Here is a 12,804-nt window from a genome sequence, read left to right on the forward strand (position 1 = left end):
GCACGCTAACCACACCAACCGCGCGGGCAAGCGGTGCCCAGGTACACGAGATCTTTACGGTAGAATGACGGTTCGGATTCCGGGGGTCGAATTTTGGCCGGCCGTGCGCGGGCCGCAGCGGGCGGGCGCCGGCAGCGCCCTCGGAGCCCCGCGCCCGCCGCTGCCGGGCGGGCGTTGGAGCCGCCGGCCCGAGCCCGCCCCGCAGCGGTTACCGGCTCCCGGTACCGGCACCGGCCCCTCCGCCGAACCGGGAGGAGTCTGCCCGCTGAGGGGAGCGCTGGTGAGCGCTGCGCTGCCGGAGGGCCGCGCCCCGCTGTCCGCCCTGTGAGGAGACGCAGCTCCGGCCAGGTCGGTGAGGATCTTCGCCTGCATCTCTCTGCCAAAGCTGAAGTGTAGCTAAGGCAGCTCAGCGTTTCAGAAGAGAGCCGAAAGGCTGTATTCCCAATGCTCGGGAATCCTCCACTTCTCCTTCCACCCTCCTAAAATGATGCATGCTGCTAGCCAGACCTACTTTCCTTGAATGAACAGTTCCTGTAGAGAAGCTTTGGGGCATCCTGGAGGGAAGGAAAGGAGGTTTTGACATAAAAGCATGTTTGTTATTCCAGCCGGGAGAGGGGGGCAGATGGAGCTCATGCAGGTTTTTGAAAAGTATGAGACTCTCACCTGAACCGCCAGGTATCTTGAGTATAGATTTTGGAGAGCCAGGGACAATGCCAGGATACAATGCAGCCTTTGTGGGTTTTTTAAAGAAAGCTGTGAGAACCCCGCCTCTCTCATCTTGTGCTTTAGGGGAAAGTATCAGCTAAAATTGAACCAGTTAAAAGAGAGGGAAATTGGCATCCAACTTATTCCATTTGAGTGGAATAGACAAGGAAGAAAGTACCACTGCTAACCTTGTAGATGACCAGGCCAGTCATAGAAACATGAAGAAAAATAAATAAATATAATTAATTTACATTTCACTTTTTTTGATGACTTTCCTAATTTTTTTTTTTTTTTTTTTTTTTTTTTTTTTTTTGTGGTATGTTTACTTCAAGAAAGAGATGAACACTTTCTAGAGCAGGTGATTGCATGCCTAAAACCATAGAACATCAGCTAATTTGTCACCTATTACATGGGCAAAAATAAGGAGCAAGTAATGTACAACCAGGTGTTGCTTTTCAGGGATTGCTTTTCATGTCAGCTTCCCCTTTGATTTTTTATTTCCCAAATCAGGTAATAATGGCTAAGAGAGTATATAATGCTGTTACAGCAGTGGGAGGCTGCCCTTAGACCTCATATGAACTACTGAGGAATTCTTGATAGTTATCTTGATCCTTATTGTAATAGTACACTGAGCAGAATAGCAATTTCTGTGTATGCAAGGCTTTTTGTAAGCTCAGTTGCTGAATTTGGGTACATATTTTAGAAATTCAAATTTAAATAAGTCATTTGTGTTTGAAACCGTTTCTATTTCTCAGTAATCAGACATGCACTGAAATTATTTATATTTTAAAATATATTTGTTATATAGAAAGGCATTCACTCCACAAAATGCACGTGTATGAAAAATTGTTTTTAAAAATGTCTCAATCTTCATCTTGACATTTGTAACCTACCATAATAATGTCTGGCATTTTAAGAACTGGAAGAGGATTTGATGAGATTATTAAATTTATATACCTCTAAAGTCAGTTTTGCGATGCTCCTGTTTTCTGCAAAAGGTAAACTTGAAATGTCTGAATTGTTATGAACATAATCTTCTCTTTTCAAATTTCAGATTTTAGAATGGCGGGGATACCAAAAAATAATAAAAAAGGTTCAGCCACTGGAGAAGAAATAGCCAGATCTTCTCAAACAGCTCAACGATTAGCAAGCCTTTCCTCTTCGTCTCGTTCTTTTGGAAGTCAAAGTTTTTCCAAGTTTTACCGCCCCAGTGGAGTTCTGAGCGTGCAAAGTTACAAAGCAAGAAAGGTTATAAGTTTCTGGTTCTTTCCTCATATTATTAATTCAATTTATATTAATAATTAGTTTAAATTTTTAATTTTTAAATTTTTGTTTAGACTTAGTTCTTTTACTAAATTATTTCTGGCAGAAAGTGAGTCATATTTTCCCATGTTTATTATATTTTAAAGTTTTAAAGTTATAGAGGTCAGAAGCAGAAGATATTAACTGAATAATTTACATTGAAGCATGTACTCAGCTTAGTTCCTGCAAATATTTACGCACCTACATACTTTATTTTAAATGGATGTTTTAACTTTTCTATATTAATTTAATAAATTGGAATTTTGATTGTGAACAAGGAAGCCAGTTAATGTCACATAAAAGTCTTAAAATCCAACTGTAATATTCTTAATGTTTGTTTTTCCTTGACATATCCTCAGATTTGACTTCACATCTTATAATAATACTTAATAATTTGTTTTTCTGTTAGCCTCTGAAAATTTAGTTACTTTTAAAATTAGAGCATTTTGCAGCTGTAAATACAAGACAGTAAATTTCAGCATTAGTTGCAAGTTAAGTAGCAGGTCATTGTTATGATTACTTTGTGTATTTTTAGCTTGAAAGTCTTGTTTAATGTTTTAGATTCAATACGAAAAAGCAAGAGAAGATCGAAGAGCAAAAGTTAATGCATCATATAAATACATATTTGAAGTTCTCAGTGCCAGGGTAGGCTTAGACTTACCAACTGTGGAAGAAATGATATTGGACGTCCCTTCGGTGAGTCTGTCCTGTATGCCTGTTGATTTAAATTATTAGTTAAAATATGTAGCAGACTACCCCTTTGATAGGAAGTGTTATCCATTGTTTTCATTGTTTCTGCCAGAAAATGTGATTACTAAGGCACACAATCAGTCTAGAAGGATACCTGTCTAAATCTTTCAGCTGAGTTTCCCAGCAGAATTACAAATATCCCCAATTTTTGATTGTGGCTTTTTCATCTTTCTTACCTCAAGGAAAATATAAATGCTGCTGTTATTTTGATCTTTTTACATCTACCAGTTCCAAACAGTTTCATCCATCTCAGACTGACTTTATAATGTTCTAATTATGATCACTCTCGTTTGTTAGGCAAATTCTCAATGAAATTTCGAAGATTGTACAAAAGTGTGTGACTTATGGGAGCATTTTGAAAATTAGCATGTTGTTAGTAATAAGAAGGAAGATTAATCCTGCACCATTTAAATAGTATGGAAATGTTTGAAAGACCCACTAAGAAATTTCAGTTTTGAGTACTTTGTTTATGTTTGGATGTTAAAAAGATTGGGTTAAGTGGGTTTGCAGAGTGTATCGATCTCAAATCTGTGGAACTTCTGAAAGCTTTCATTATTTTTGTGTGTTTAGTGCTGTCTTTCACGATGTTTCAAAGTGATTAAACAAACAGGAGGAAACAGTTAAACTGTACTTTTAATAGATCATCAAAACACAGTATGGCTGCTGTGGAAAGATACGACTCAGCTTCTCTGATTACATTTTTGTTATTTGACTGTTGTTGCACCTGATTGATGTGGGTTTTTTTTGTCTGTTAAGAGAGATTTGACCTAGCATTTAAAACTCGGTCAGATAATACCTCCTTTGATAAAACAAATGAATTCTTAGAACTTCAGTTTTACTGTTACAAGCCAAATTTAGCCTTACTCCAAATTTGTTTGGGTTTCGTTTGTTTATTGATATCTTTATATCATAAAATGTACTTAGCCTCATTTGTTTGTTTTTTCTGCTTACACAACATAGATGTGTGCTAAGTATTGTGCCTTTTTTACATTTGCTAAATTATATATAGTTCGAAATAATTCTGATTTAATGTGAAACTGTTGTTCTACACCAAGTTTGACTAATCCCAACACTTGAGAAATTGAGAAAGTTTGGGTTCTTGAGAGGTTTTTTTTTGTATTTGGTTTTGGTTTGGGTTTTTGTGTTTGTTTATTTTTGGTTGGGTTGGGGGTTTTTTGGCTGTCACCAGGACCATCTGAAAAATTATTGTGGTTGAATATTTTTCTGCTCCCAGTTTTAGTTTATTTATAAACAGTTTAGGCTGTTGGGGCTGTGTCAACATTGTCCCTCACCAAATTGTCATTTCATGAATTCCCATAAACATATGTCTTTGATATCCATGAGTTAGGTTTTGCTCTTTAAGGTTTTAGCCTGCATATGCATTCACACAGTTGGTGTGAGAACCACATGGACTTGAAACAGCACCTCTTTGCAGAATCAGTAGCTGTGGGGACAGCTCACATCTTTCCTTCTGTGTAGAATCATACAAGCCCCAAAGTTACTGTTTGTCCTCCTCTTCCTCACAAGCTGGAGTGCTTCTTGTAGTGAATTTTTTCCTGCTTTTTGTCATTGCACTTTTAGCACTTAAACAATTTTTTCTTTCACTGTTTTGGGGGTGGGTCTTTTTAATGTATTCTTCTCTGTTTTAACTCTTTATTCACTACTGCTGTTAACAAAAGTGAAATGCACATACAGAGCTGGCTTGCTTTTACTTTTATTTTCATGCAATGTTGTCTTCTCACAAAAGTGGCTCTAAGTTCTGTTGACCTGGGTGTCACTCATTTTCCCGTGATTGTTCTGATTCAGCTTTAATATTTGTTTATTTGGGGGGGAAAAAAACACGCTCATAAGAAATATACCATAACTAGAAGTGTATCCTTTGTCTCTGAAGAGGTGATGCATCTCCACTCATGCTTGCTAAACTTCTGACCTTTTTTTTGATGAGGAGGAAGTAAGAGATCTCACTATCATGGCTGAGTCCTTCAGTTGGACACTTCCTATCTTCTCACAATATTTGAGGATAAACATTGCGTGCCATCTAAACTTTAAACAGTAGCATGGTCAAATTAGTTTTGCACATATTAAAGGCACATAAAAATATTTTGAGTAACACGTATTCACTCTTTGATTTAACAGTTCGATGCCTTTGATTCCTTTTTTGCCAAGGGAGGAAAAAAATCATTGAAAATTTTCTATCAAGAAGGAGATCCACGAGGAATAGGTAAATGTTTAGCAATAATAATACAGGTACATGTAACAGTGCATTCTATTGTTAATTTTGTTTGAGGTTTCTCAGAATAAAATCTGCTTTTGCTTGTTCAGAATTTTTCAACCTTTTGCTCTGAGGACTGAAAATTCATATTTTAAATGCTTGCTTCAAGTCAAATTGTTTAGGAAAAAAAAAATCTCAATTTTAACCACTTCTGGAAGAAAAACTATGAAGTCTTATCCTGAAGTACTGAATTGGTTGTGACTTTTTAATACATGAGTTTTGCCCATAGTTCATTAGAAAGCACTTTCATAAAACCTGTCTCTGAATTTTCACTTATTAGAAATATTTGAAATTTTTCAGATTTCACATGCATGGTAAAGAATTAGAATGTAATGTCTGAAATCCCTAATGATTCATTAATTACTGCAAATATTGTTCTGTTACATATTTATATTGATAGGAATATATCCACAGAGGACCTGAGGCCATCTCATAGTGTCTCTTTTCTTACTTAGACCTGACATCTTTTTTGGTAGGACAAATAAAAATAAAGTACCTTAGTCACCAGCAAATAGTTTCAGAGCAATGGGCCTGAGCAAATTCCCTTTTCATTGCATTACAATGCACCCAAATAGGTTTGTAAGATACACGTTATACGTTTAGTGTAGTTTTCTAATTGTGTGATTAATTACAATTAAAAATTATACTGGTTTTTGTTCTCTGACAAAAGAAGAAAATAAATTATTTATATGTTCAATTTTATTTCCTTATGTTGATTTTATGCATTTTATAATACCCTCATTTTTAAAAAGAGTCATACCTATGAAATTCCTTTTCAGAATGTGGTCGGGTAATTCCAGAAGTTGAAAAAGGAAGTAAAATCTTTCAATTTTATTTGGAGAGGACATCAGACAAGATCATAGGACTATGCTTATATTTTGTTCGCTATAAGAATGACACGTCCATAAATGAAAAAACTATACATGAGGTACTCTGTCATATATTTTAAAAACTAAAAGCTTTAAAAGCAGCTATTTTTTTGTTTCATTATTTTTTTCACAGTTGACGCATACCTAAAGTTACTGGTAACTTTTTTGCTCTCCATTTCGGGTAAAAAACAAATAGCTGTATCTCTTCAGCAAATACTTGTGAATTTAGTGTCTTACAGGATTATTGTTAAAGAAATAAACATTAATTTCTCATTCTCAAGCAAATTTTTCAAGCAAAGCTGCAAAGTATATTTTAATTGTGATCAAAATCCCTAAGCTACAAGGAGACACTGAGAAGACATTATTGCAAATACCAGGAGACAAAAAGTTTACCTGTACCTTTTTATGTGTTTTGAAAAATAAAATACAAAATATACATTTATCTTGTGTAAATTATGTGGCATGTAATTTTCTGCTTTACAAGACAAATTCTTATATAAGTGTGGGCTTCATTAATGTTCATAGCTACATGTCTTAGTATTTGGGCAGGGCTTAAGGGACTGTAAATTGATAAGAAATAGCTTCACATATGTATGTTGTAATTAGTGTTATTTCAAATTCTTCAGACAGAAAATCCATTATTATTTTACATGCTTTATATTTCATATTAAAATATTCCACTCCTTTTGAGAGCTAAGAAGGTGAAAGAGAAAAAAACACTATCAGAAGTAAGATACAAATTCTGTCTTTATCAAGGGCCTCAGTGTTGGTCATAACTATTACTTTACTATCAAATACCTTCCCAATTAATTCCAAATGCTGAAGGGATAAGGAAAGGAAATTTATATTACAGGAAGTTTGTTACATGTTAATACTTGCTTATTTTAAGGACATTTAAAATACTGGAACATTAAAAATAGTCAGACCTTGTAAAGTTTTGTTTTGGAGAGTAGGAAAAAATTTAATTTGATTCAAAATAATATATATTTAGTCAGATAATTGCTTTTATTATAATTTCAGATAAGGACATTCAGAGAGTTTTTTGCTGCTTTCAATTCATGAATTAGTACCTAATTGTGGGTGAGGGCGTTTTTCCACCATTTCAAAATTTCGGGACTCTGTGTGATAGATAAATAACTGATGTAACAAAAGCATAACTAGACAACTTTTTAAAACTATATTAAATAATTATTAACTTCCCTTTTTTATTGAGAATACTATCTTACAGGTGCATGTAGGTGTGTTATATAACAATTTTCTCTCCTTAAATTAAAGTTTTGTTTGGCACATTGGAGTGCTTTTATAAAAATACGTTGAACGTATAACACTGTTTCTAGTGTAAGTTACTGCTTTGATAACAATAATGTTTTTACACTGCAGGAAATTTCCTTTGGTGTTTTGGATGCCACTGATGGACTCCTACCTGGTATTAAAGATGTAATAGAAAAGGTTTTTCTCCCTGCTATCCTTGCAACAAGTAATTGGGGTAATTTAGGTCAGTCCAAAGAGGATACAAAAGACAAGCAGAATTTTGTGGAAACAATTAAGAAATACATTTCATTTTTAGGAGGTAAGCATTGCATTTAAGAAACAAACTAGAGGAATTCTGCTTAAGGATTTCTTTTTAAAGGCAGTAGTGCATAGATAAGGAACTTTTCACATTCTGCAACGAAAAATAAAATTATCCATTACTTGCCTAATATATACATGAGTGGATTACTTTCTTAAGAAAATAGTGACATGTTGCTTTTAAGGAGTATCACTGCATTTAAATCAGATACTTCTGCTTTATGTGAGTGTAGTAAATTGCTATTATATCGAAACAACACTGACTGCAGATGCCTATTTTCAAATTTAAATTGCTTTGACTGGTGGAAATTTATTTTAAAGTCTTAATTGGTTCTATATTGTAATTGCCTTTTTCTCAGGTGCTGCAGCATGCATTGAAGGAACAGTTGAGTTGAAAAAAATAGATCACATTAATTTTTCTGAACTCCAGACCTTTGATAAAATAACTGCAGCTGCTGACAATTATGACACAGTTTACCAGCTAGAGGAAGTACTTATGATATGGTATAGACAAATTGAACATGTAAGTTGCTGTTTTAACACATCAATTCAGCATGAATATGGATGAATATTTATAAATTATATGTGAGACTTGCCTGAAGTTTGCTAAAGGCTTCAGCTGCATCTCCACCCAAATTAAGAGAAGCGCTCTGCTTCTATGCACAAGTGAAGTTAAGTAGATAGTCCTTATGCCTTGGAATTTGCAGTCTAGTGAGAATAAGAGTTTCTGAACACTTAATTCACAAACAAGTGAATAAGAAGAGAACGGAGGGTTGCAGGACTAATAACAGTGGTGAGGACCACGTACGTATACAGAGCATACCTAACTGTACATCACCTGTTAAGTTTCTGCTACCACTTGTGGTGGGAAATACTGCTCTTAGAAAGATTTTTGATCAGGCCTAGCAGGGTGTATTTTGTCCTGTGTAAGTCTTGCATGGTAAGGTCTCAGTTATCCAAATACTAGTGTCTGAGACTTCCATGAAAAAGAGAGAATCCTTTGTCAAAATATGAATCTGTGTAGACAGGGACATACTCTACTTATAAGGCATACTATAGTTAGTGTGTTTAGCTCACAAGAGTAAAAATGCAGAAGGCATGTAAAAAAAGCTGACTCTACAGTTATCAACATACAAATGGATAAATTTATGACTGATATCTAATACTTTTATGAAACTAGTTCTTGAAGTTCTGTACGAGTGAATTTACATTTGGTGCATTTCAATCCATAGGTTCTGATTAAAGGCTTATCTGTATATGCTGATATTCACCCAGGATATGACAGCAGTTGAACATATGTATTAACTGCCTTAATTTCAGTTTAAGAATATGATTAACTGCAATTCAGACTTAGAAAGCTTTTCCAAATGGGAACATTTTCAAGTGTCAGTAACTGCAAGCTTGTTCCTTTCTAAGTGAGTTTCCTCAAGAGCATTTATTCTATATAATGACTTGTCTATTTGCTATAGTAGGCATTTGATTTTTTTTTTTTTTTTTTTTTTTTTTTTTTTTTTTTTTTTTTTTTTTTTTTTTCCAATTGGGTTTCAGGTTCTGATTGAGAGCAAACAGCTAAAGAGAGAAGCTAAGGATTCAGGTCCACTGATGGAACTGGAGAACTGGAAATACATGTCTGCTAAATTGAACTTTATTATTGAACAAATCAAAGGACAGAACTGCAAAGCTGTTATCAATGTTCTGAAAGTTGCACACTCTAAAATACTAAAGGTTATATATTTTTTTTCCTTTTTTATACTGGGTTTTTTACTATAAAGGTTATTGTTTGTTTGTTTTTCTTTCATCTAAGAGAGATTTGCTGAGGAAAATTAGAAGAGGAAAATTTAGATGTGTTGCTGGTGTGCTGAATGTATCCAGACAAAGAACAAGACATTTCAGGGATGCAGCCAAAAATGAACATAAAATACATTATATATGTAATAAATACAATAAATTAACTTTTATTGCCTGCTTTGGCAATGCCTCTTAAAAATTCATTTAACAAAGTTTACTTCTGGCAAGTGAGTGCAAATTAACGAAATAGTGAACTATTATATAGTTATATAGTTCACTATTATATAGTTCACTATGTATGAAGTTTTTCACAGTACTCTTTTTCCACTAGTCATGGCAAGAATTAGATGGCAGAATCACAGATGCAGCAAATGAATCAAAGGATAATGTGAGATATCTAAGCACACTTGAAAAAGTTTGTCAGCCCCTTTATAGCACTGATGTTGTAAGTATGCCTTTCACCATTCTTTATGCATAGTTTAGGTATTTACATAGAAATCTCAGAGCAAAATAAAGTTTCCCTTCCTTATATTTACTTAAAAGTAATTTTTTTAAATTTACATTTCTAGTTTTCCTGATTTTTTTTCTAAAAGCTTGTCAAACTAAATGTTGAAGCATTATTTTATGATCTATTTAATAAAATATAGTATTTGGAAATATGTATTTATTAAATAAGCATAAATACATACAATTGTCCTGCTGCTGGTATTATTTTTAAAGGCAATTAAACCAACTACATATTTTATAATACGAATATCTCCAAATATTGTCTTCCAAATAATTATCTCCAAATATGTATTCCACTGAAAATATTTTATGTGTCAATGATCACATAACTGTAACCAAAGTACCAAAATTTCAGTTATGTAGAAAATAATGAAACCTTATAAGGTCCTAAATGGGCAAAACATTTTTTAAATAAAGAAAACAATATTATCTGCTTCTATTTGCAGAAGTACCTGCCAATCAGAATTTAGACAATTGGTTGTCTGGGTACACCAATCAATCCTAGTTCAAGATATTTGTTATTTGGCATAATAACCATGAATTATTATAAAGGTGTATTTTCCTAATGATTGTTGCAGAATAGGATGAAAGGAGTAAATACCTTAGAAAAATACTGCTCATTCTCCTTTGTTTTTGAGTCCTTCACATTTTGGTCCTATATGCCTCCAGCCCTCTGTTAGGAAGTGCCGCATTTCTTTTGAATCTCTGGCAGCTTAGGATCCTACTACAAAGTTGTAACTGAGGGCAAGCAAAAGGACTTTGATATGACATACAGGTCATATTGCGTGGAATAGTATAAGAAGCAAGTACGATTAGCAGTGTAACTAAGCTGTTTATCTTCAGCTCTTCAAGGAATCACTAGAGGGTGCCAGGTACCAGGCCATAATGATGAACACCTACTTCATAGGGGTTAAGATAAAGTTCTTTGTATCATAAACAAAGACAGACATTAGTGGGTGCAAACCCGTTGAAGAGTTCATAATTTTACTAATACAAGATAGTTAATTAGAGTTCTTTGTTTAGTCTGGAACAATTTGGATACATGTGGTTTTCTGTTTAATCACACGTTAACATGCAATTCTGTTTAGCATGTTCCTGAGATCAAGTTAATTTAGGTGGGATTTCCTATGATATTCGGCTCAAAAACAATGATTTCCAAGCTTAATATATCCTGTTTTAAACAGACCTTCATTCTGTGCATTTAGTATCTGGTATGGACAACTCTTTTATATATTAGTGAATAAGGAATATAATAAGGAATACATGTGGATTTATGATGACATTTGGTGTGTGCATAAAGTATGGCATTTAGTGTATGCAGTATCACACAGTGACATTTGTGCTGAAGTAGGTTAATATATGAAAATTCAGACTGAGCATTTAACTCAACACTTTGAATCAGAGAAACTTCTACACAGTCCAGTATTCAGGGTTTTATTTTTTGTTAAGGATTGAAAAAGAAAACCTATAGACTCAGAATCTCCTGATTCCATTTCAGAGGTGGTGCTGGTGATGAACAATATGGACACAGATGGTTGGTTTTATGCTATATAGCATTTATTTCACACTCTTGCTAAATGCAAATGCCTTCTATGTCTATTCACAGTATGAGTTTGAGTTTTTAACTCAAATTTAATTACAGGAGCTTGGCTTCTCCATTGAGGGATAATAGCCAAAATTACTTTCTTGATGTTTTGAATTGCAACTTTGACAGCACCCTGATAATGTTAATGAATGTTTTATCTTTTCTTTTATTCTTTTTTTTCCCCAGCAAAATACTTTGTAAGTCTTTTGAGCTACTGAATATTTGCAATGCCACAGTATGATTTTAACAGTGTGAACATTGATTTCACAAAATATGTGAAAGACTTAGATGTTTGATATGATGTTTGAAGGAATTAGGCATTTGTTAATGAAACTAACATTGTGACAATTATTTAATGAGATTTCTGAAGTGTCTGAATGAAACATTTTATATTAAGATTGTTATCAAAATGAAAGTACATTAGCAGCCTTACCCGACGGAAAACAAAAGCATGCATCACAGAAAATTGCTGTTAGAAAAATACTTCCTATTGCACCAAAAAATGCAACCTTTACGTTTTGAATCAGTGTTCAATTTTGTTGATCAAAATAGGATATTAAAATTATTTTATCTTGTAACAACTTTAATATGATTTCTTAACCAATGATCAAACTTAGCCATTCATTGTTCTTGTTAGTTGATGTTTGAAATCTTATTGAGCATGTTTAGTCTTTTTTAATAAGAAAATTTTTGGTAAGATGCCATGACATTTTAAAAACTGATTCATGTGACTTAGGGAAATATGTAATTTAGAAATTGACAATAGAATGGAAATATAGTTGCTAAAAATAGGAAGTAATTTTTTTCTTGAAACTCTGCTTTGAGGTATTAATGACACAGGGAATACCATACTTGATAAAGGCTGTGCAAATGATTCACCGTGTTTCAAAATTTTACAATACTTCAGAGAGAATTACATCATTACTTATAAAGGTAAGTATATTAAACAAAACAGTAATTACAAAAATTTGTGACTTTTCAGAAAGAAAATTAATTTTGTTTAAATCAGTGGAACCTTTGTTTAAAAATGGTACTAAATAGTAGGGTTCTGCATGGGAAAGGGAGAGAACTCTGTTGATCATGAGAGAATTAGACCATCAGTGTTAATTTTTGTATATTCTTGATTAATCTTCTGATCTGAATTAATCCGATCAGTTGTTTCATAAATCACAGAATCTGCAAAAGCTCTTTTTTTCCTCAGCCCTGAAGACCTAATGGCAGGTGGCCATCAATCTGACTAGGCTGTTCCTCCAAAAATTGAGAAAGACAAAAGGTTCTTGTTTTCCGAAGCAAGTCATACTTGAAAAGTTAATTGAATTTCAGATCATAAATTTTCCTTCCTTAAAGAGAAAACTAAGACTGGCTATGTATTTATACCAATGTCTTTTGCAGAATCCAGGTATTCACTGCATGCAATGATGGTTTGTACAATGGTTTTGTAGCAAAGAAATCCTTCC

At 33.8% G+C, this 12,804-nt stretch overlaps 1 protein-coding gene across 1 annotated transcript in view; it reads left to right on the top strand.

The window, feature by feature from the left end:
* Positions 1-240: 240 nt before the first annotated feature.
* The window catches only part of DNAH8 (dynein axonemal heavy chain 8), a 119,339-nt gene continuing 106,775 nt past the window's right edge, over positions 241-12,804 (top strand). Inside the window, exons 1-10 of the mRNA XM_053973710.1 lie at positions 241-348; positions 1,760-1,953; positions 2,569-2,703; positions 4,894-4,978; positions 5,809-5,957; positions 7,279-7,468; positions 7,827-7,990; positions 9,016-9,192; positions 9,587-9,700; positions 12,173-12,280. Coding sequence (XP_053829685.1) covers positions 1,768-1,953; positions 2,569-2,703; positions 4,894-4,978; positions 5,809-5,957; positions 7,279-7,468; positions 7,827-7,990; positions 9,016-9,192; positions 9,587-9,700; positions 12,173-12,280 — 1,308 coding nt within the window. The 5' untranslated portion in view covers positions 241-348; positions 1,760-1,767. The remainder of the gene's footprint in view (positions 349-1,759; positions 1,954-2,568; positions 2,704-4,893; positions 4,979-5,808; positions 5,958-7,278; positions 7,469-7,826; positions 7,991-9,015; positions 9,193-9,586; positions 9,701-12,172; positions 12,281-12,804) is intronic.

The sequence above is a fragment of the Vidua macroura genome, chromosome 3 (genome assembly GCF_024509145.1).
Source record: "Vidua macroura isolate BioBank_ID:100142 chromosome 3, ASM2450914v1, whole genome shotgun sequence".
Taxonomy (NCBI): Eukaryota; Metazoa; Chordata; class Aves; order Passeriformes; family Viduidae; genus Vidua; species Vidua macroura.